This window comes from Podarcis erhardii, assembly GCF_964252035.2.
Source record: "Podarcis erhardii genome assembly, chromosome: 7".
Lineage (NCBI taxonomy): Eukaryota > Metazoa > Chordata > Lepidosauria > Squamata > Lacertidae > Podarcis > Podarcis erhardii.
The window spans coordinates 59,650,422-59,674,556 of record NC_138511.1 but is presented as its reverse complement, the minus strand read 5'-3'; the positions used below and the strand labels follow the sequence as shown (position 1 = coordinate 59,674,556).

The 24,135-nt window shown below is 51.9% G+C and overlaps 1 protein-coding gene across 3 annotated transcripts in view; it reads right to left on the bottom strand.

Annotated features, from left to right (window-relative positions):
• The window catches only part of NHSL3 (NHS like 3), a 56,097-nt gene that overhangs the window by 3,544 nt on the left and 28,418 nt on the right, over window positions 1–24,135 (bottom strand). For 2 of the 3 annotated variants that reach the window (XM_081870365.1, XM_081870366.1), the window contains exons 2-6: window positions 8,091–8,246; window positions 6,640–6,695; window positions 4,497–4,617; window positions 4,047–4,163; window positions 35–3,181 (exon numbers count right to left, since the gene is read on the bottom strand). In XM_081870365.1, the coding sequence (XP_081726491.1) occupies window positions 35–3,181; window positions 4,047–4,163; window positions 4,497–4,617; window positions 6,640–6,695; window positions 8,091–8,246 (3,597 nt within the window). Of the gene's footprint in view, window positions 1–34; window positions 3,182–4,046; window positions 4,164–4,496; window positions 4,618–6,639; window positions 6,696–8,090; window positions 8,247–15,451; window positions 15,739–24,135 lie in introns of those variants that run through there. The other variant, XM_081870367.1, reaches the window with a different exon arrangement.

Sequence of the window (24,135 nt, the reverse complement as noted above, 5' to 3'; positions counted from 1 at the left end):
GACCATTCAATCCCCACCCTGCTCAGCCCCTTACCTTGTGCTGGGGGGCTCTGCAGTGGTGTTGCAGGCCCTGCCGGGGGGCTGTCACTGCTATCCCCAAAGAGAGCGGCCTGGTGACCAGACCCCTCACTCTTAGTCCTGTCCCCAGCCACTGGCAGGGTGGAGCTCAACTCCTCAGCTCCTGCTGGCTTGGGGTTCCGGGGAGACGGCAGCTGGCCTGGCCCTAGCGAGGGCTTCCTGGCTATGGGCGGAGGGATCTTCCGGGCCTGGGGCTTTCCTGAGCCCTGCTGGGGGAGCCCCAGGGCTGCCGTGGACCGCTGACCAGAGACGTTCATCAGTTCCGCAACCAGGTTCTTCTTCAGGTTGGCCTGGGCCTCTGGGGAGGCCGAGGTGTCAATGACCAGCTTCTTGGGGCTCTTGGCGAAGATGAAGCTGGCCGTCGAAGCCGGGGACTTGTGGTGGGGGGACACTTGGTCCTCTTTCGCCTCGCCGGTGGGAGCAGCTGCTGCAGTGGGGAAAGCCGGCAGTGTCAGCCGGTGGCCAGCCTTCCTCTCAGCCCCTCTGAGGCCTGGCGCGTCTCTGGAAGACAGTGTGGAGGCCTTCAGGCGCACGGCATCGTGCAGGGGGTTTGAAGATGTACCGCTGTCCTTCGGGGCCCTCAAGGAGAGCGACTTGCGGACAGGCTTCTGTGGGGCAGGCTGCCCCAGCTTCCCGCTGACCCCAGTGCTCGGCCCGTTCTGTTCCGCCACGGGGTTGGCTGCCGCTGGGCTCGCAGCAGGGGCGTGGGTGTCCATGTGGACCGAGCGCAGGCGGACCATCTGCAGCAGGGAAGGGGTCACAATGGGGAGGCTGGCGTCCTCCTTTGGCGTGGAGTTGCTCTTGCTGCGAGACGCCGGTTCTTTCTTGAGGTCGGGGTGGGCGCTGGCGGCAGGCTTCTTAAGGCTGGGCTGGGCTTGGAGGCTGGAGGTTGTTGCCGCTGGGCCAGTGGGCTTCCAGTGGAGGGAAGTTTCTCCTGCCACGGGGAACTTGGGAGGTGGTGGCGGCTCTGCTTGAGGAGCTGGCAGTGGTGCGGCGTCCAGCGCCCCCTGCTGCTGGATCTTGGAGGACACTCTTGTGGAGAAGGAGGGCGAAGAGGCAGGCGCTTGGCCCTCCTCCGCAAGGGCTGCTCTTTGGTTGGCCGGCTGCTCCTTCTCCGCAGGAGCTGCCACAGTGACTTGAAGGGAGGGTGTCCCCACAGCCTGCAGCTGGGGCTCTGGCAGGGGCGGCACAAAGTAGGCCTCGTCCGGGGGAGGAAAGTCGGCCATGGAGAGGTCATGAGCGTCGGGCACGGGTGGGGGCGGAGGGGGCCACAGAGGATCCGCAGGAGCGTCCGGCATGGTCTCAGAAGGTGTAGGGGCAGCTGGGGCCTCCGGAATGGCACTGGCCTTCTTCGCTGGGGGTGGTGGCGGGTGGTAGGCCGGAGGGGGAGATGGAGGAGGCGACCCGCGACTAGCTTTCATAAGGACAGCGGGCTGTTGGTGAGGTTGGCCCGCGGGGGCCAGGGCACTGGCAGGTTTGGGTTCCGCCAGTTGGCCCTGGGTCGGTGGAGGGGAGAAAGGAGCTGGCACCTTGGGGTGAGGAGGGATAAGGAACCTGTCCATTTTATTCAGAGCGGGGGCAGCGTTGGCAGAGGGTCCTGCTGAAGGCGAGGCCATCCCCTCCACAGCGGCTGGATCCGAGGCAGAGGAGGACAAGGATGTCAGGGAGGAGGAGACGGAGGGCCCCGGGGATTGCAGGGAGCAGACCCGCTCCGGCTTCTTTGGTTGGGGCCTCTTCTTCCCGGAGGGCGAGGCGTGGGCCACAAGGCCCTTGGTGTGGAGGGTGGGCGTGCCGCTCTGACTTGAGTACCCACTGGAGGGCGACATTGTGCGGCCAAAGTGGTCGGGGGAGCTGTGCTTCGAGGGGACTTCCGACGTCTCATCCACTTGCCCCTCCTCTCGGATGGTCGGGCTCCGGTGAGAGATGTTGGGAGAGCAGGCCAGGCTGTCAGAACGGAGGCTGCTGGTCTCGCTCTGCGAGGAGGGGGAGAACACTTCATCGTCCCCGGTTAGGCTGGGGCTCCCTAGCCGCCCCGCAGCCCACGCCTCGCTGCCTTCCCGTGGGGGCCTGCGCTCTGGCATGGGGGGCAGGCCCATCGCTCTGGGTGCCCCCTCGGCCTCCAGCTGCTGAGCCTTCTTGTGCAGGGAGTACGTCCTGCGCGGGGGTGCGGGGGCTCTCTTCATCTTCCTGAGGGAGACGCTGCGGGTGGAGGAACGGTCGCTCCGCACACTCATGCTGTCTGAGCCCTCCGCTGCACTGCCGGTGCTGTAGGCAGGGGAGGCCCGCCCGCTGCTTCCGGGGGGCCGCACCCCAAGGAGGTGGGGGGAGGCAGGGGCGGCCTTGCTGCCGTGGCAGTTTGAGCTGGTGCCGCTCATGGAGCTGAAGGTACTGAGCTGGTCCAAGTCAGGCCTAGCCGCCACCCGGACCTGTCCGTCGGGCCTGGCCTCGCCTTTCCTGCTGTCAGTGCCCCCGTGTGAGGAGATGGTGGAGGTGTTTGAAACGATGGTTTCCGTGGACTGGGAATGGCTCCAGTTGTCACTGGAGGAGGAGTGCTCACGGCTGCGGGGGACAGAAGGGAAGCGTCCCACCGAGCGCACAGAAGCTGGGCTGGCAGTCGAGAGGCTGCAGCGGCTCAGCGTGCGCACCTTGTTACGCGAGAGGGCGATGACGTCCACCATGGGAGGCATGACGGCGTTGGGGATGATCTTCGACAGGTAGGTGCCCTGTGGAGAGATGGACATGACGGGGCCCAGCAGCTCGGGGGAGCCTGGCTGGGTGGTCATCCAGGGCACAGCCAGAGACTTGGGCCTGGCCAAGGGGGACAGCTTCGCCGCCGTCTTGCGCCCCAGGAGTGAGTCGTCGTAGTAGACGCAGTTGATGTGGCGCTGGAGGGAGGTGTCGGCCTCCAGGGCCTCCAGGGCCTGCAGGGAGACACGGGCACCACCCTTGGGGATGGCGGTGGGCCGTAGTTTCCCATCAACGGTGGGGATGTGGATGGCATTGCCGTGGACCTCGCCACCATTCGAGAGGGCCGGAGGGGTCGCATCAGGTCGGACAGCAATGCTGCCTGGGCGTTTCTTCGCCTCATATCCGTTGCTCAGGCCTGAAGCAGATAACACAAAGGAGATAAGAAATGAGGGGCCAGTGGGAAAAAACTATATAGCGCAAGCAGAAGAAATGAACTTCAGTGCTCTCAAGTCCCATAAATGCTTCTCAGTCACCTTATTGGGTAACTGATAAGATGGAGAAGGAAGTCCCAGCGGTTGGACACCAAAACTGCATGCTGAAGCTCCTGGGTCCCACCAGCCAGGAGAAGAGAATGGGAGGAAAAGGAAGGGTCTGTCCTGGTGCTGGAAGGGTCCCAGCACCAAGTGAGCCATCAGCTTAGTGGATGACCAGGAACATGACAACTCCCTTTCAACTTCCAGTCTCCACCTTGCAAAATATAGCATGGTGGCATCTTATGCGCAGTTAACGTGTATCATTTAAACCTTGCACAGTTGAAGGCAGGCTGGTTCAAAATGCACATGTTAAATGCATTGTGCTGCTGAGGTTTAATATTTTAACTCATTTGCATGTTAAGAGTACAAAGCATATGCTTTGCATATATTTAACCAGACATCTGTGTTTCTCATTAGACTTCTGCCCCAAAACAGCATCCAGCTTCCTGAGTCTCTCCCTGCTCCCACATCTCATCCCACCTCAAGTGTGCACAAATCACTTTTCCACACCCAGCCAAGCCTAACAATCCACAAGTTTGGCCAAAGCAGTTTCCCAGCTTACACCGCCAGACTCAAGTGTGCACTTAAGTCCATGCATACTTATCCAGTTTCCATCAGTCATCCTGATTGCAGTTTTTCCACTTTTCAAATTCAGATTTTGCAGAGCAAAGGCAGATTCCCCCCCCCCCCGCCATTGCAGCCAAACTGTTTTTTTACATTTTAAGTTGCCAAGCTGACTGGGCTTACCCAGCTCTTTCTGCACATGTTGAGGGAGACCCAGAACAGTAGTCCTCCGCTCTTTCTTCCTCTTCTCGCCCTTTGCTGAGGATTTGGGGAACGAATCATGTGGCCGAAAGGTGGAGCCTAAAATGGAGGGGGAGAATGAATTAAAGGAAGCAAAAGAGACCTTATATCCAACCCTGCTTGCTCTGTCAAATGGCTCACGTCTGCCAATGTGGAGGGCCTTAATGTGCAAAGTTTATCATCTCTGCTTGTTCCCAACACAGGCATATTTCACAGCTCAACTTTGCATTTGACCCTTCCTTCAAGCAGACCCTCTGAAATTTTGCAGGGGTAGTGGTGGTCTCTGGAAAAAACAGCTGCAGTTTCCCTCCCTGCACCAAGCCCAGCTCCAGAACCCTTTGGGTCAGCAAGCAGCCCTCCTGCCTCCAGCCCCAAGGCTTCTGGTGGTAGTACCTTTCCTCTGGATCATCTCTGAGCGGACCGAGAGGGCATCCTCGGAGGTGCTTTCCGTGGCACATGATGGGGTCTGACTCCGGATCGAGAGTTCGTCACCCTCTGTGGATGAGCGGGAAGACTGCATGCCGAGAGGGGAGGAAATGAAGGCAAGAGGGTGAATTTCCCACCAAGTCCTATTCACCCATAGACGGTCCCCCCCTTGGAGCCCAGAGATGGGTCTCACAGGCATGGACATCCAACCTACCCAGGATCCTTCCAAGGGCAAGGAGGAGGCAGCCCCCAAGAGTCTGCCTGCTGTGCCCCACTCTTGCCTCCGTAAAAAAACAGAAGCATTAATTGCTCAGTCAGTAAAGCATGAGACTCTTATAATCTCAGTGCTGTGGGTTCAAGCCCCACATTGGGCAAAAGATTCCTGAATTGCAAGGAGTTGGACCAGATGACCCTTGATGGTCTCTTACAACTCTACAGTTCTCCAATTCTATGAAATGAGCGAGGGAGCAAGTTGCAGACAGGACCTTCCTTCCTGTCCACCAGGTGGCGCTGCTTGACAGAAGCCAAGCCATTGGGCCGGCCTTGGCATTGCTTTCAAGGGCACAAACTCCTTTCTGATTAAAGGACCATGAAATCAGTGTAAAAGGGCACATCAGAAGTTGCCTTGGTTTTGCACATTTGTAAAAACAGTCGGTGAAGCTCCAACCGCAGGCATGCTCTCCGACAATGACAAGGCCTGGGTGCTTGTTTCCCACTTAGCCAGTATTCCTCAGCTATATGATCAGGACATCGTAAGCCCTGCCATTCCATGTAAACAAATGATGTGGCACGGGGTGCAGCATGAAACTAAGAGTCTCAAGTGCCCTTTTTAAAGTTTCTAGGCCTTGTGGCTGTATGGAAATGCTTGACAGTGCTCTGGAAAGCCTGCTGAAATCTCAAAAGCCAGAGGAATGGGGGCTGAGCACAATGGGGACTTCAGAGCCCTGCAGAACCCAAGAGGAGGAGATGCAATCGGATGCACATTTGCTTCCCTTACATACTTCATGCAGATTGCAGAATTTGGTTGGTTGGTTGGTTGGTTGGTTGGTTGGTTGGTTGGTTGGTTTTACTGTCAGGTTACAGAATTTTAATTTAGCACCAGCTGTTCGCTTGAACACTGAAGTGGCCAGAACATGCAGGAGATTGTTTGCTGCTTCAAATTCCTTTGCACAACCAAATATATTTTTGAGAAGAAAAAGGGATATTCCAATATGGTTTGCCAATCAGCCAGAACACTGTTTCTTTAAAAAAAAAGAAAGAAAAGAAAAAGATTTAAAGCTTTTGCTGATTAATAATCACAGATCTGGTGCTGCTGTGTGCAACACAGAGAGAGGTGTTTCTCACCCATTCTGCATAACCTTAAACATGAGGAACAAAGAGGTCAGAAGAGTCTTCTCTGCTGAAGTCTGGCTTCCTCTTTCTGGCCTGTCTGGTTTTATTCCCTGAACTCCAAAAAGGCTACATGAGCAAGAAGCAAACACTCCTTCAGGAAGGGTCATCTGCGAGGAAAGGAGAGCTGAAGTGGCTGCAGGGCGAAGGCAGGATTTGTGGGAATCAGCAGCCAGGAAGAGGGAAGTACAGCTGTAGGGAAGTGCGGTGCAAAGTCCACCAGGTTGCAGCCAAGATAAACAGAAGAGAAGAGGCCAACTTTCACCCCACCCGAGTTCAATGCCGGTTGGAGGCTCTGCATTTGTTGGCTCCTTCCACAAGAAGACCTTCCCGAGCCCTCCCAGGTCCTACTCCAGTGTCCATCAGCTGCCAGACTCCCTCATGTAGCTCTGGGCAATTTCAAGAAGGCACAAGATCAGCTCTTGATCTCATATTGTGCAAAATCAGGGTCATTTTATAAAGAGGAAACAGCGGCTGGAGGGACACAGCACAAATGCTTTTCTGTTTGCAGCAGAGGGAAGAGGTGTATGGGAAAACAACCCCAAGGCTTCCTGGGTATCTTATCCTCAGGGAGGCAGGTGTGGTGGTGAAGACGCTGCAAGTTAGCACAACACAGGCCAATGGAAAATACACAACGGCACTGCAAGGGTGTGACATGCACGTGGGGGTTGTGGAGGAAAGGGGGCAACACAAGCTGCTGCCTGACATGCAACCGGCTTACCTGGATGCTGCTGGTGTCGCTGTGGTCCCAGACCCTCTTGCTCTGCTTGTGTTTCTCTGAAAAACAACAGCAGAAAAAACATCGTCTGCCAGCCCAGGGAGGGCTAGAGGCCACTAAGCGCTGATCCAGAGTGCCGGCAGCCGAGAGCAGAGAAGAGAACACAGGAAGGAATAGTCTCCCACCTGCTTGCCTCTCCTGCTGCCCTCCTGGAGATCCTGCTCATGACCCAGCCTCAGAGGAAGAGAGCAGGCAGCCGCTCTCCCTGGCAGGCAGGCCACTGGCCTCACAGGCACTGGACTCTGCTCTGAGACGGCAACCTGCCCATCCGGCACTGCGCAGCTGCAACCGCCTTTCCAAGCTTGGCAGGTGCTGTTTGATCTCCAGCGTGGGCAGAACCACAATCAGGGGCAGAGGGAGGAACCCCACCCAGTAGTATAAGGAGGCAGATGGGACTCCTCACAGCCACAGTTCTAAACAAGATGTACCATGCCTGGAGCAGAGGGACCTCTTCCCATTGACTCAGGTGTGCTCATGGAGGGTGCAGTTCTTCAGCAGTTACGGAAATGTACTTTGCATGTACACAGAGGTGGTTGCTTTCTATAAATGAGCTCAGGGCACAAAGCTTGATTCAGATTCAGCTGGGACAGGATGATTATCCCATTTTGAGAAGCCCACACAAAGCTATTCTGCACCACTCAAACTTTCAAGTTACACAGTAGGCCAAATGGTTGCTTTTTTGTATTTAATTAAAAAAGGGAGAGGTATCTGTATTAAGATATTTCTTATCTTTTCCCCTTGTATTCCACCCCACCACACACACACACACACACACACACACAGCCTGTCATAGAGTTCTGTGCATGGTCAATATTGAGGGATGATGGGATTTGTAGTCTAGCAACACCTGGCGGCCACTACATTGGTGACCCTGCTCTACAGTTTGCATGCTGCATTTTGAGCCAGGCACAATTTTATTTGTCTCTGCAGTTTTTCTCCTATCAGGCCAACACAGCTACTTGTTTCTGACCGAACTAAGCTGTGGTTCCGCAACAGCCCAGTCCCAGGCTGTTCTGAACATGAGTACCATTTAACATGAGGGAGGGCTGATGCTATAGTTTATCATCCCAAGTGACAACAGAGAGCAAAGAAGCAACTGCTCCCACCCAGAGGACCCTGAGCCAGGGAGGTTTTGTGCCAAGAGTATTATGAAAGGAAAACAGAGCAAATGGCTCAATCAGTAGAGCATGAGACTCTTAATCTCATGGGTCCGAGCCTCACGTTGGACCAATGATTTCTGCACTGCAAGAGGTTGAATGAGACGACCCTTGTGGTCCCTTCCAACTCTATGATTTTATGAGAGCTCAGAGGGCTCAGAGACAAAATGGCCTAAGTGTCCATCCTAACACATCCGTCCCCATTCACTCCTTCCTGCCGACCCCGCAACCCAGTACCTTGGTTCTGCAAAGACTTGAGCCCAGCCTGGGCCTGGATATGTAGCTCCTCAAGGTGTGGAGGTCGGTTGCTGGGAAAGAAAACATTGTCAGGCCGCTCATCCCTTGCCTTGTACTGGACACTCAGACGCTTCTCATTTTCAGCCTTGGCAGCCCCTGGAAAGAGAAAGGGGAGAATCCTGGAATCCCTGATGTAACAAGAATAATGGGTGGATTTCTGTTCCACCAAGATCTGCCACCACAACACAATTCAAAAAGGAGGTGTACACTCATCAGGCTGGGCTATTTGCCCACATAGTCCTGCATGGCTCGCTCTAAGTGGCAATGGTTCCCCATGGCATCAGGAGGCAGAGTCTTGCCCATCAACTGCAAGCTGAGTCTCTTAGCCAGCGGTGCCAGGAAGTCAAACCTTCTGGGACCTTCTGCATGCAAGGCAGGTGTGCTACCACTGAGATCTGGTTCCACCAACTGAAACCTTCCCAGGCTAGAAACTAAATCCAGGCACTGTAAGTGCCAAATCCTGAGCACCAGGAAGAAAGGCTTTCCATTTTAGATGCATCTGCAACCTATTACACACACACACCATGCACTTCATCACTGCTGGTGGAGCACCCTGTCCATAAGGCAGGGGCAAGTCTTAGACTCAGTTGCCCCGCAGTAAAATGTGGATAGCCATGATCCCAGAAAGGCAAGGAATGGTGCCGCTAACCCATAGACATGGGAATGTGGACATCTAATCTTTTTATCAATACATAATCATTGTCACAATGATTACACTGTCACAACACCACAGTTATGTCATAACACCAAAGTTATAAACAGCTAATTACTATCAGCTGTCACAACTTCTACAATTATGGTTGAGACCATTGTCATCACTACCAAGACAGTATTAGCCACTGTTCGTCTAATTTTAATGCCTGAGCTATGCATAATTAGTGACATGTATTTTAACCAAGCACATACAAGCCGAGGGCTGGGGAGTTTTGCAAAAACATCAGGAGTGGTACCTGTGCTGATTGTGGCCCCCCCCCCGCCTCATCCCAGCCATTGCATGGAACTCTTGCGAGGGTCAAGGGTTCAAGAACAGCCAGTCAAGCAGACACCAGCTTTGCAGAGCTTTACTGTGCATTACTCAGAAGCAAGTCCAACAGAGTTCAGAGAGGCTTACTCCCAAGTAAATGTGCACTCAGGATTGTAGCCATTGGCCTCTTGCTCTTGTCATGCATGATTTCACTGATCTATTGTGGATGTTTACATTCCAATGATGAGCCACTTTGCCTAGTGGAGAAGCAGGATAAACTGGAGGGATATTTTAAGCAATACAGTCATACCTCGGGTTGAAGTTGCTTCAGGTTGAGCATTTTCGGGTTGCGCTCTGTGGTGACCCAGAAGTAACAGAACACGTTACTTCTGGGTTTCGCCGCTCGTGCATGTGCAGACGCTCAAAATGACGTCATGCGCATGCGCAGAAGTGGCGAGTCGCAACCTGCACAGACGCGGGTTGTGTTCGCTTCAGGATGTGAATGGGGCTCCAGTACCACTGTACCTCAATACTTTGCTGGGAGGAATCACTAGTGACTCCTGCATCTCTGCTGCAGGAGAGCCACCCCCTGCCCAGTGTAACCATGACAGCTCCTGGGATCTCTTTACAACCCTTCTCCACTGACAGAGGTGATCTGACACCAGCACTCACTGCCCTTGCTCTCAGCAGTGGGAGGCTGCAGGCTCTGCATGTCCAAAGCCTGAGCCTTTAAAGCCAGTGCTCTGAATAAGCGAAAGCACCCCAGGGCAGGATCACATGACTGATACCAGAAATATCTGTGCACCTTGCGCGCGCGCACACACACAGCACCAGCGAGGCAGTCCCGCTTAAAGGGGCAGTGCTCAGCACATTTTGCCACACACCAAAACAACAGCAGCTACCTTCCAGAAGAAAGGGGGGGGGTGAGTTCAGAGGGATGGGAGGACAGAGAACCAGATATTGGGTGTATTCCCGAACAAGCCTATTGAAAGAGGAACAGTTTGCTCCTGTGTGCCAGTCACCATAGGAACACAGGATGCTGCCTTATTTGGAGTCAGCCCATTGGTCCATCAAACACAGAACCATCTACACTGATTCGCAGCAGCTCTTGGGAATTTCAGGGAGGGGTCTTCCCCAGCCCTACCTGAAAATGCCAGGGATTAAAGCTGGGACCTGCATGGAAAATGTTTCCCCAGGGTTTGAGTAGGGGATTAAGCTGCTGGTGGTTCTCTCTGTTTTTTATTTCCTGGCCTGCCTCCTGAGAAAGGAACTGCACGCAGGCATAAAAACAGCCCCCCTGCCCTTTCTGCCCAGGCAAAAGTTACTCTCCCAAACCACCCAGATTGTTTCTTTAGTCCAATCGAGGCAAAAATCACGACTTTTAAGTCTGGACAACCACTGACTAGTCAGAACCCCACAACCTGGGATTCTTTTAGAAATAAAGCAACTATATTATTATTGGCCAGCTAGAAAGCAGGATGCCACAAAGGGAACAACTTTGTCTTTTTAGACTATAGTATGATGCCAAGAATATCAGCTGCTGATCTTTTACCAAAATAAAAGCAAGTATCTAGTTTTAATGGGTGAGTATTCCCATGACTCTTTTATTGAACACACAACTCTGTTCCTGTACAGAGAACTTATTTACAGCCTAGGACACACTGGCCAAAAGTTGTGTGTGGAAGAGCCAAAAGCAGGAGGTGGAATAGCTCGTTAAAAAGGCATATTTAGGAAGAGGTATGGTAGGGAGAACTGACAGCAGGCACCATCATTTAGACAGGAGAGGCCGACTGAAAAGGAAGCTGTTTCCTTTCACAGGTTGGTTGGTGAGAACAACACACTCCTTACCGGCAGTTTGGGGATTAAATGGAATATCCTACACCAGGACAGAATGAAGCCGTGCAAAAAGTCCTGCCTTTCCATTTACTATTAGAAACACAGACAGTATGTTCCACTCTAGTCTTAACCTTTTGTATGAAAATGGTTTGAAAGACAGAAACACCATTACCCTGCCTGAGTCTTCAGAGTGGGGGGGGGGAGGGGAGGGGCAGCGGAATCTAGCTGCCAAGGGAAACTGTGCCAAGAGGAAAGCCCTCGTGCAAAACTCTTCACTGTCTCCAAACAATTATAGGATGCTTTTGCATGCCTCTACCCTGGCAAGTCAAAACACACCCCAGGAACTCCCCAGGCATTTCTGCCCACCCACTCAGCTCTTAAGAGGTATTTAGATAGTTATATATAACCCAACTTGCTGGCTGATACTCTAGGAACGCCTAACTAGAGCCCAGCCATCACCTGGCTGATAGGAACTGTCATCCGAATATCTGGTGGGCACCAGAATGGCACCAGCCACACAGCTTGCATAGGGGAGGTATTGCAAAACATGGAGATATATGGAAAAACGCGCAGCACCTCCAACAACATCCCCCAACTCAGTCTGCCACTCTAGTCTCTGTGCATCTAGGCCCATCACAAAGGGTGGTGGGTTGTAAACCAACACAATTTCCCTCTCTGGCTAATACCAGCTCCAAGGGAGGCAGATTTAGACTGCGGGCCTCTGATTAGACCCCTCCTCTAAATCAGGGCCCTTCACAACTGCTTTTACAAAAATATTAATTATTTTCAGTGTGCCAAACATGAAACTCCAACACAGCATACAGCTTGGGCAACCAGGTAAGGGGCTTGTCCCAAGGGGAGATGAACCAGATTATCAGGTTGCCCTTTGGTGGAAGCGACTATTGCCCTCTTCCAACACCTGTTTGTACACTTGCTACACCTTTTTTCCACACTTAGGGCTGCCTGAAAAAGGTGCAGTTGGGACTATCCTAGAAGAGCTATGTGTGGTGTTAGGCACCTTGAAACCACCTTACAAATTGGACCACTTGTCTAAGTAACCCAGTCCCGTTTATTCCTGCCCAAGGTCCCAGGTAGAGAGAAGCAGCGTTGCTATGTACTTAAAGAGATTGGAGGCACTTGCATAGGACATGCATGTGCTCATTGATACGTACAGATTTCCATTTGTTGTAGAATGAAAACCAAACAATTTCCTATGCAAATCACCCCAAATAAATTCATTTGCACCTCATCCCAAGCCATCTAAATCAAGTCCAATTCAATTAACTTACCCAGTTAATTTCCCCACCAGATCTTGCTACAAATCTACTCAACAGTCCCTATCTATAGCTCCCTAGATAAATTTATCTGACTTTTTGAGGAACAAATATCCCACCGAGTAACCCAGATCATGCATACGCATTCAATTTCTCCCCAAGTTCATTACCCACAAGAACCACTTGGGCCATTCAGAAAAAGATTTGTGGCCCATCTCCCCACCCCCGCCGTAGCCCACACCCGGCAATATCCCAGAAGGGAAGTCCTTCCCAGCTCGCACCCCCAATATCCTTTCATATTTGGGATGCTGAAGACTGAACCTCTAAACATGGCAGCAATTATGTGCCTCTCAAGCGCTAAGCATCAATCAGAAACAAACACAAAGCTAGCAATTATGCTACTTAACATTCCTCTGCGCCTTGATGATGAGAGGTTCAACCTTAACGCAGAAAGTTCATTCCAAGCCCACAGGAAAGAGACTGCTTCATTGCTGGAGAGCCTGAAGTCATCAGGAGAGACAACAAGCAGAAAAGTGCCTGCCGGATATGAGCTACCAGGATCTGCCCCTTGGCTAAGGACTCAGTGGACTGGGCTGTGGAATGGGAGCAGGGAACTCCACACACAAACCCCTAAAAGACTACCAACATCACAAGATTTCAACAGGAACTAAGAAAAGCTTTGAGCACCTGTGGCCCTTCGGGAGTTGCTCCCACCATCCCTGCCCACTGGTCATGTCAGAGGATGGAGTCCAACAATATCTAGAGGGCCACAGCTTCGTCATCCCCGACACACAGAAAACCCAGACAAAATAAAGAATGGGAGAATCTCCCTGCCTGCACAAGGCCCCCAGCCCCATGCCGAGATGAGAGAGAAGTGAACCGTTTTTCTCCAAGGTCACCTCAATCCCTGCAGGCCTGGAGATGCTGACTCTGCACTGGATTTGGTTCTGCCACTCGCCCCCCCCCCCCAGCTCCATCTTTGTTCTCTGTGTTAAGAGCAAGATCAATACTGATGGAGCCTCTTTGCTAAAGTATTGCTCATACATCCATTCTCTTCCCTGGGCAAACGCAAAGCAAAGCAAATAAAGCAGGTTCTCCGCACCAACCTCTCTCTGGAAAGCAAAAGGAACCTGTCTAGGGTGCCTGACCCACGGAGAACCACACAGCTGGGGAACAGAATGGGGAGGGGCTCTGAGGTCAAAAGGATACCAGAGACAGGATGCCAAAACAGCAACCGGGAACTGCACAGGACTTGATCTCATTATCTAAACTGGGACTTAGCAGCGCTGTAGTGTTCTATGAGTGCAGATATGGGCAGCAGGTGAATCAGGATCTGCCCATCAAAGCACATGAAAGCATGCAAAGGTCTAATATGTGCCTAAACCTCCTTATTCAGTGAAGCCCTTAGAAGCTGGGGTTGTTCCAAGGCTGTTCAGATTGCTGTGGGGATGCTTCATCAAAAATGGTTTCAGTTTCAAGAGAGGCATGGGCGTAGCCGGAGGGGGGGAGGGAGGGGCAGCTGCCCCCCCAAATCAATAAAAATACACAGTGGATGTTCTGCCCCCCCCCATACAAACAAAAGGCCTGTCCCCCCAAGAAAAATCCTGGCTATGCCCATGAAGAGAGGTACTCCTCACTTCTAAGTAATGCTCTAGTTCGCAAAAGTCCCTCCAATCTTTTGGTAAATGTTGCCTCACATTACAATGAGAAGAACTTCTGAACCCAGGTCAACTGGATTCCTGCAACTTTCTCCCACAAGTAGAATATTTGGTGCTTTAAAACGTTTGATCTTCTCCAACCTGGTGCCCCTCCAGCTGTTTTGAACTATAACTCAGGCTGGCTGGGGCTAATGGGAGTTGTAGTCTCAAAAACCCTCGAAACAGTAGATTGGGTGGGGAAGATGAACATAAATTATCCCTGTGTCTCTTCAAACACCCACATATTTAATGTACGGCCAGCATTGTGATAAAGAAAAGCCATGTGGAACTGGGAGACCACACTAGGTTACACCTGCACTAACCACTGGACTAGGCTGCTTCTCAAAGTGCACCTTGAGATGCTTCAGGAACTACGTTGACCTTGCAATTTCTACCCCTCGGCCAGCGAGAGGGAAAAAAGAGCAAAGGGAGGGGAGCTCCCGCCACCGCCGCCACACGCGCAACTGTTCAGTTCCTGCCGAATCAAATTTAACTCATCCTCCTCTCTCGCTTCCAGCATCCAAAGAGGAGAAAAACAAAATCTGAGCGGAGAAAGGTGGGGGGAGAGGCAGGAGGCTGCAGAATCGCTGCAGAGATGGGCAAACAAGCCCTGCTTCCTAAAAGCTTGCATGCTGCTGGCTTCAACAAGGCGAGGAAGGCAGCTGAGAACAACCGGGGGGGGGGCTGGGGGGAACCTCCACCCTGTTGCAAAAGAACACAGGAGAGACACGCTGGCTGGGGGGGGTGCTGTTTCCAGTCACCCCCCTTCCTCCATCACCACGCAGATTCCCCACCGCTGGCTGGGGCAGACGCAGGCAGCGGATCCCAAGGACGCCGCGCAGAGGGGCCTCGGGTGGCACATACCTCCCCCCCCCCGGCCCCCTCCCCGAAGCTCCACAGACACAAGTCCCCTTTGCAAAGCCAACCCCGGGCCGAACATCCCGACGGCGACAAAGGGCAAGCTCCGCAGCCCAGAGTTTCCGGTCTTTCAGCTGCACCCCTCCTCGAGTTTACCCCCCCCACCCCAAAGTCCCGATTCCAAAGCAGCGCGTGGGGCTTACTTCCGAGTAGACCCGTAAGTATTGCACTGCAGGGCTGCGATCCTAAGCGCGCGCGCAGCGGGTGGTGGTGAGACTTACTCTCGAGTAAACCTACACACCCTTGCGCGGGGCCGGGGGCTTAATGGGAAATCCCCGGGCAAGCCCGATTCTGCGCTCGGCGGCAGCCCCCGAAGAAGTTCACAAAGACTGAGGAGGGTGGGGCAGTGGCGTAGCGTGGGTTGTCAGCACCCGGGGCAAGGCAAGTAATTTGCGCCCCCTAACCCGTGGATTTGCGCCCTCTAACCCGTGGATTTGCGCCCCCTAACCCGTGGATTTGCCCTAACCCCAGATGTTGCGCCCGGTGCGGCCGGCCCCCCCTGCACCCCCCACGCTACGCCACTGGGGTGGGGGCCAGGGGCTCGCTCGCTTCCCTCCCCGGTGCCCAGCCCGCCGGCGGGACGCCTCCCTGCCCCGGCCGCGCCCGGCTCACCCTTCTTCCTGAAGAGCTTCAGCAGCGACGGGAGGTTCCTCCCGAGGAAGACCACCATCCCGACCCCCGGCCCGGTCCGCTCCGGGCGGCTGCTGCAGCTGCTCCGGCGGCGTCCTCTTCCTCTTCAGCCAACCCTCGACGGTGAGGCGAGGCGCCTCTTCGTCCCTTTCTCCTTCAGCATCCCTCGTCGGCCGCCTCCCTCGCCGGGGCGGGACCAGCGCAGCCGCTGCCGCCGCTTCGCCCCGGGAGGCTTTGGGCGCCGAAGGAAAGAGAGCGCCGCTCCTGCTGCTGCCGCCGCCAGCGCCGTCGGGGTCCTCAGAAGGCGGCGCGGGCAACAATGGAAGGGGCGGGGGGGACTTCTCCGCTTCCCAGCCCCCCCCCCCGCAATATCTGGGCGGGAGGAAGGGACGCGGACCCTCCAGGCTTAGAGCCGAGTCTTGCAGGCCCAATTCCCTCCTCCCAGGGTACCCCATTCAAAACCGCTTTTACTTGAGGCTGCGCAAGCACTCGGGAAACCGCTCACCTGTAAAGGCTTGCCTTTTGGAGCATAATAACATAAAGGCTTTGAGAATAGATTTGGAAATGTAAAAACAGTAACAACTAGTGAGTAGCGAACACGTGAACTGTACCCAACTTGGGCAGCTTTGCAGGAACACCCATTCCTCACCTGTTGACTGGAGGTGGGGGGCAAAAGGACCACAGTAAGAGGGGGCATTGTCTCAGGCAGCCCCCTCACAGTGGCCTCACTCCAGGCTCAGCAGCAGCAGCAGCAGCCAGAAAGTAAGGAAACAGCTGCAAATGTGCACACATGAATCCCATCTGGGAGCCTTAGGAAGACCGGCTTAGAAAGTTAAGCTTTCTTCTTTGCATCCAGAAGGTCCCAGAGTCAATCGCTGGCATCTCTGGGTACAGATGCCTGCTGGAAACCCTGGAGAGATGCTTGCTGCCAGTCAGTGTAGACCACTGGTCTTCAACAGATGGGTGGGACAGGGCCTGATTCAAGGTGGGTTGCAACAGGAGCACTATGCAAACATAAGGTAAAGTATTTTTAAAAATGGGTTCCCAAATGCACATTTGGGTTAAAACCAGGTCTGAAAAGGTTTAAGTCCCCTGATGTACACGACACAGAGCAGGATGAACCAGTGAGTCCAAATCAGTACAAGGCAGCTTCCTATGTTCCTCTTGCTACAAGTTGGAACTGCTGCGACTCTCTCTCTCCTCCCGTTCCTCTTTGCCATGTGTGAACATTGCATTGTGCCTGGACTCCACTGCACTAACACTCGTCCCCCACACCCATAGCAAGGTGCAGCTTCCTCACACAGGAGAGGTCCTCATCCCCATGTGCAGCTGAGGGCGTGCAGAGTAAATTTCCCCCACAGACAGATTTCAGGCACCAGGATTGAAGAGCCAGAAGTTCCAAATGCAGAAATGTGTGCCATCAATGCAAGCTCCTTTCTCTGCAGTTTTCTCCAGCTGGGGATGCCTGCCTCTCCCAGACTCTCTGTTTCTTAAACTCCACTCAGCCTCAGCTCCTCTTACTTTCTTTTCAGAGCAAATTAAGTCCTTTCATTGCCAGCTGTCAGGGTCCTCTTTTCACCCTTCTGGAGAACCTCACCTCCCCCCCCCCCCACAGCTGAATATTCATCAGGCCACTTAGAAAGAGAGGAGACCCCGGCAGGTCAGGCCCACGCCATCTGGCAGGCGGCAAGGCACTCAGGCAAGGGGCGCTCCAAGCATGCAGGACCGAGAGAGAGAAGAGGTGCTGCTGGCTCATTCTCCAGGAGCAACAGCCATTGTCATCTGGAACTTGGGTGACCAAATGGGGAGCTAAGACAGGGATGGGGGGAAAGGATGGAGAGGGACCCTACTCAAGCCAACAAAGTGATCCATTAGAAATGCCTGCCCCGGTGCCATGCTTTGGACTACATCTCCCATCAGCCCCTGCTGAGGCTGATGGGAGTTATAGTCCAAAACATATAGAGAGCACTGAGTTGGGGGTGGGAGGCAGGGGCAGTAAGGTGTATGACCTGGGGAGAGTTCCTGGGGGCGAGGACTTATCAGTGCTCACCCCCAACTGAACCCAACCCTGAGGAGCCATCTAGGTGGAATTACAGACATTCCTCTCCTCAGCCTTGCCTTCTCTCTGTCTACTTGCGACTGTAATTTCCTTCAGGCAGGAGCTTTTTACTTAGGTTTGTATTGGTCCAAAAATATGTAACTTGATGGCATCACAAAACAACCACCTCAGACACCAGCCAAGCTAATCATCTATTTAAGGTGGCTGCGTCCAGCCCAGGGCTTCTGAGGCAGATACAGAGACTCCTGCATTCTTTCTGGGCCTTCCCCTTCTCCCTCATCATTACCCATGAATCTCTGGGTCTCCATCCTGAGATTGCTCCTTAGGGTGCAGCTCAAGGAAATGCAGCCAGGACCGGGACTCTGCTAGGCAAATGCCACCTTCTACTTCAAGGGTGGGGAACCTCAGGCTTGTGAGTGGTGAATGATTTGGCCCTCTGGGCCTCTTTGTCCAGCTGTTGGGACTCCCCTCAAAACTGCACCCTTCCCCAGTCCTGCTCCGTGCCCTCAAGTGCTTTTGCCTAGTCAGGATGTGTGCTTGCTTTTTCTTTGCAGCAGTGGATGGGTTGTATGGGCAGAGCCACTCAATGCACATGGCTCTCCCCCCCCAACTTTAGCTTTCCCGCTCACAGTGGCAATTCCCAGCACCCCAAACAAACTACAGTTCCCAGAATTGACATGAGCCAACAGTGTGACGCGGCAGCTAAAAAAGCCAATGCAATTCTGGGCTGCATCAATAGTATAGCATCTAGATCAAGGGAAGTAATAGTGCCACTGTATTCTGCTCTGGTCACACCTCACCTGGAGTACTGTGTCCAGTTCTGGGCACCACAGTTCAAGAAGGACACTGACAAACTGGAACGTGTCCAGAGGAGGGCAACCAAAATGGTCAAAGGCCTGGAAACGATGCCTTATGAGGAACGGCTAAGGGAGCTGGGCATGTTTAGCCTGGAGAAGAGGAGGTTAAGGGGTGATATGGTAGCCATGTTCAAATATATAAAAGGATGTCACATAGAGGAGGGAGAAAGGTTGTTTTCTGCTACTCCAGAGAAGCGGACACGGAGCAATGGTTCCAAACTACAAGAAAGAAGATTCCACCTAAACATTAGGAAGAACTTCCTGACAGTAAGAGCTGTTCGACAGTGGAATTTGCTGCCAAGGAGTGTGGTGGAGTCTCCTTCTTTGGAGGTCTTTAAGCAGAGGCTTGACAACCATATGTCAGGAGTGCTCTGATGGTGTTTCCTGCTTGGCAGGGGGTTGGACTCGATGCCCCTTGTGGTCTCTTCCAACTCTATGATTCTATGATTCTATGAATTCTTTTGGGGAAAGTCATGCACTTTAAATGCGTGTTGGACATGCTGTAAATGTTTGGTGTGGCTCTGTAATGCAGCCTTACTGTACAAAGTTAATAGCCACATCCATTGCAACCCAGTCAAATGGGTGGGGTATAAATGTTGTTGTTGTTGCTGCCATCACCTGCCCCTAGACGGCTCCTGGAAGGTTCCCCATGAGAGAAGGCAGCCTGTGGGCTGAAAGAGATCCCCTACCCCTGCTCTACAGTACTTCTTTATCAGCCTGTGTGAAATTATTAAAGGGCAAAAAATAGAAAATAAAAACCATATAGCAACCCAGGTCCAGGCAGTCTCTGTTTACCTGCTGATTAGGGCTGGGTCTCTGAGCCCAAGTCCAGGGCTCTTTAGCCCAGCCCCCACTGCCTCAAAATGACCACCCAGAGAGGGCGGCACAAGCATAGCAGAACTGGCACTGGTTGCTATTGCAGCACGTTCATGGTTTTTTTGTTCTTTTCCATATATATATATATATTCCTTTTCTGCATCAGAAGAGTACTTATTCACAAGTAAATGTGTTTAGCCTCAAGGCAGAGAATCAAACTCCATTTCATTCCTGTAGTCACTGGGCCTCACTTGGTTCTGCCTCAATCAAGCGCATATGCCATATACAAATTCCCTTAATATACCTTAAAAGTATAAAAAAGCAATTTCATTCACTCATTTTATTGTTTCATCCTCCAAAATCTTAGATTTGCCAGAGTTCCCTTCAAGGGCAGATGCCGTCTTTGTAACTGTTTGGAGATTCAAACAGTCTCTCATCCACTGTAGATTTTTATCAAGAGGTTAGAGAACTCATAACTTATCCTCTTACCAGGTGGCGGCTCCCTTTGTTACAGACCCTACTGAGCATCTTCCTTAAGGGGACTTAATAAATCTATCCCAGAACAGTGAGCAATAAGTCAGAATGCTGTCCTACCGCTCAGACTTGCTAGCTTGCCAGTGTTAATAATTAGTAATGGGCTCCATGGAGGCTGTGATTTTGTAGTTGTACTTTGTTTATGGGTCAACAGAGCATAACAAAAACACTCTGTTTTGATTGATTGACTGACTGACTGACTGACTGATTGATTGATTGATTGATTGATTACTCCTGTTGTGCTGTACTTCAAAAGTGTAACTGCACCTGCTCAGAGCATTTCTTTTCTTTTTTAAAAAAATCAGGCTTGTTAAGTTGCTTTTTTGTTTGTTTGTTGCTCTAACATGTCAGGAACGTAGAAGCAGTTGCAAAACAGGGATCTGAAATGTGGTGCTTCACAATGGAAGTAATGCACATGGCTACCTAAAGTCCAGGGCATAAGATGACCAAGCCACACCACCATCGAGGCAGAAATAAACATTCATATGCCATTAGCAAAAGGGGTGGGAGAGAATATTTCCAGAGAAAGAAAGAAAGAAAGAAAGAAAGAAAGAAAGAAAAGTTGTTCCTGGTGCTCTGGACAATGCAGCTCTTAAGCTGACTCTGAAGAAGTAGGGCAGCTTTTGCCAACTTGGTGCTTGCCCTCCAGATGTTTTGGACAATTTCCAGCCAGAATGCCTGGGGTGATGGTCTGTTTCAGTACAAAGCACCTGTAGGGCAAAGGATGCAGAAAACCAGAGTAGTCTTTAACGTGCCACGTGCCCCTTTGACTCTTAGCCTTGTGTAATTAGGAGCTTCTTGGCTTCTGAAGCATTATCACCCGCCCCGCCCTGCACCAAACTGCAGTTCCCAAGATTCTTTGGGGGAAGCTGCAGCGGTTGAACCGAATTAAAACAGAAACATCTGAAGTGCAGGTAACTGTTGCACACCTGCCTTGCTCTTCTCCCAAGGAGCAAAATGGTTTCACTGCGACCCGCTCCCCTCACTCACCCCAAGCTCCTTGTCTCTTGTGATTCTCTCCCAGACTGATTGGGCACTAGAATATCAAAAGAAAGAGGCAGGGAGAGAAACAGGGAGAGAAGCCCTCCCAGGCTTTCCAGAAATAGCTGCTGATTTCCTGCTGAATTTGACTTTCATTTGCAGCCTCTTGTTCTGCCAGCAACATGCCCAGACAGAGCCAATGGCTCATCTCAAATCAGACTTGCTCATCGGTCCTGAACCTCTGGCATAAATGAGGCACCTTTAGATTGTTGTACTGTGTGATGCTGGGGCAGCGCGGGAAAGACTGTGAACCAGGATGTCCCTGGTTCAAATGATGACTCACTGAACTCCTTAAGGGTGTCTACACAGGCCTTCTGGTCTAAAACTGAACTGGCTTTCCCCTCTGTTCTTCAGTGTAAGATATACAGGGCAGCCTTTGCCAGCCTGGTGCCCTCCAGAGGTTTGGGACTACAGTTCCCATCAGCCCCAGCTAGAGCACTTGGTTGATAAAGGCTGATTCACTAACCCTTTCACAACAGAGATGCCAAGGAGGACAATCCACAGTCCTTGGCCCTCTGCAAACTCAGTCCTTCCCCCTGCAGTCCTCTGGATGTGGAGGAGAGAAAAGAGGGTGGCGTCCCTATCAGCATGCAGCCTCCCCCTTGGCAGATTATCCCCTTGAAAAAGTAGCTCTTGAGAGACAAAGGGTTGCCCAACCCAGCCTACAGTGACACCACTTTGCATCCACAGGCAATCATATCAACAGGGCCTTTCAGGCCACACCACTGAAGTTACATCCCCAGCAATACTAACCCTTGCAAGGCTCTTACTGAGAAAATGGATGTGGAGCACTTTGTGCCCTGTGTTCTGGGGGAGAAGGAGCAATATAGAAAAGCAAGTGCATTTTGGACTATTGATGATATGGCACAGCCACACTAGGGGTTGCACTATAAAACATCCCCACTGCAAACTTTCAGGCATCTCTTGGGAGGCCTTTTTATGCTAACAGGCCTATTTAATCGTTTACATTTTTAAAAGATGAGCCAGTCATTTCTGGATACCCATGAGTTCTAGTGTTATTAGACAGGGAGGAAAACTTTCCTCTGCTCACTTTCTCCGTGTCACCTCTTACTCACCTTTTCTCTAAAGAGAAACTAAACTAAACTAAACAAAATCCCAAACATGCAATGTTGTGGTTGTCATGTAACAAGACATGCAAGTGTGATCCAGCCAGCTGTTTGACGTTGCCGATTGGTGTCCCAAAGTCAACATTGTCCTACAGAACAAGCTCACACACATGCAACCACCATTCCAGTAGAAAATCCCACTGCATTCAGTAAAATTCACTGTCAGGGTAGGGACACGTGTGACCCACCCCTATAATTCAGAGTTCCAAATCACTTTCTTTCTTGCACCAATAATATATTTCTTGTCGGCCCTCCCACCTCATTTTCTCTGCTTTTACTTCAGTTATAGTTTATTATTTCCTGTCCATTCTGTACCCTGCATGGTGAACAACACTTTTGAAACCCTTGTCCAGAGGGTTTTGCACAGGCCATGAAGTGGCAAGATCATCCCTAATATACATGCTGCTCCTCTGCAAATGAAAGCAGACCCCTTGGTTGTTCAAGGAAAGGTCTTTAGTTCCAATAAGCACTGGCATAAAGAATTTCTTTGCACATGCTTCTTTCTTACATTCCCATTTGCTCAAGCGTGTGTCACCAAAATGAAGAATAACGTGCATGTTGCCGCCTGAACTCTGTAACCCCAGCTCCGTCACTCTCCCCAAACACATTCCAATTTTCATACATCACAAAACTCAGGCCCAGCTTGGAGCAGCAGCAGGAGATTCCCGGGGCCAAATTTGTCATGTGCGAGGAAAGCAGCAAGCATGAGGAGGAAATAGCCAGCAGGAGACAACTGAGCATAGATGAGATCATAAGCTATGGACTTCCGCGCATGCCAAAAAGTGCTCTAGAAAATGATTTATGAATAATGGCATCAAGAGGTCCAGGGTTGGTTTTGAGGCATGGATGTCCCTGCATTGCAAAGAGAGAGGAATGGTTCTCTGAGGTTCCCACATGACACCCAAAATGCTACAATTGCCACAAACATCCTGAAGATGCAAAGTTCAGATGACCTCTGTAGATGGCTTCAGTGCCCACGGAAGCCAAGCAGGTTGCACCATGGAATATAATAATTACTTTGATCTCAGTTTCTCCCAGCCTCTTTTCTTATACCACAACAGTAATTTTCCCTGCCTTTCTTTCTCCCAGAAGTACAGTGGTACCTCAGGTTACATACGCTTCAGGTTACAGACTCCACTAACCCAGAAATAGTGCATCAGGTTAAGAACTTTGCTTCAGGATGAGAACAGAAATCGTGCAGCGGCGGCGCAACGGCAGCAGGAGGCCCCATTAGCTAAAGTGGTGCTTCAGGTTAAGAACAGTTTCAGGTTAAGTACGGACCTCCAGAACGAATTAAGTACTTAACCTGAGGTACCACTGTAATCCAATGACCTGTCCGTCCAGGTACCCGCACAGCCTTCATATCTGTTGGCATTCATTTGCATACTTATTTTAATCACTTTCTGTTTCATAATATATACAAACCTCCGGTTTATACTACAAACCCCCCTGTTGACTACAATGAATGGCTTCTTTCAAGCCTAATTTCAGCCAGAGAGGGGGAGGCTGTGGGCACCACCAGGGAACACACTCATGGGCACTGCACTGGCACTTCGCAACTGCAAAGAGAGCCAGAGAATGGGGTGGTTTTCTTGTTGTGCCACAATGCACAACAAGGGCAGCACACCCCCACACCCTGGAGAGTTCAGGCAGAATGTGCTTTTGGGCCTTGGCTAATGGAGAGCTGGGCACTATAGCATTAGCACCTGCATGGCAGCCTGTCACATCACCATCCCCTGCTCCTCCCTGGGTCAGCCCGTCGGCCTCCCTGCCTTCCCCTCCATTCTTAGAAAAGCTACCAAACAGGTTTATGTCTAAACACAGACTTCCCAGGTTGAACAGGAAGAGCTGGAGAGACAGCAAAAGGCAGGAGGTTGCCTGCCTGCCTGCCTGCCTGCCTGCCTTCATGCTGCGAGGCCACTTGAGAAGGCAGGCTAGGCCACAGAAGGGCGGCATCCAAGGAGAAGGAACCCCAGGAGCAACACAGCATGTGGAACTCTTCCTGCTGCAGGAACTGAGCCTGTTCATGCAGCAGCCCAGGGCCAGATGATATTTCCTGGGCAGATGGGAAGCAGAGGTCACCATCTGAGAGGGAAAGGATGTCCCAGTCCCTTCTCGGTCTTCCCATGCCTCACAAGCTCAATTTCAGGCAGGACAAGTGATCTCCTTTCCCTACCAGGGAGTCACAGAATCATAGAAATTAAATAAACAATAATACTGGCGGGGGGTATG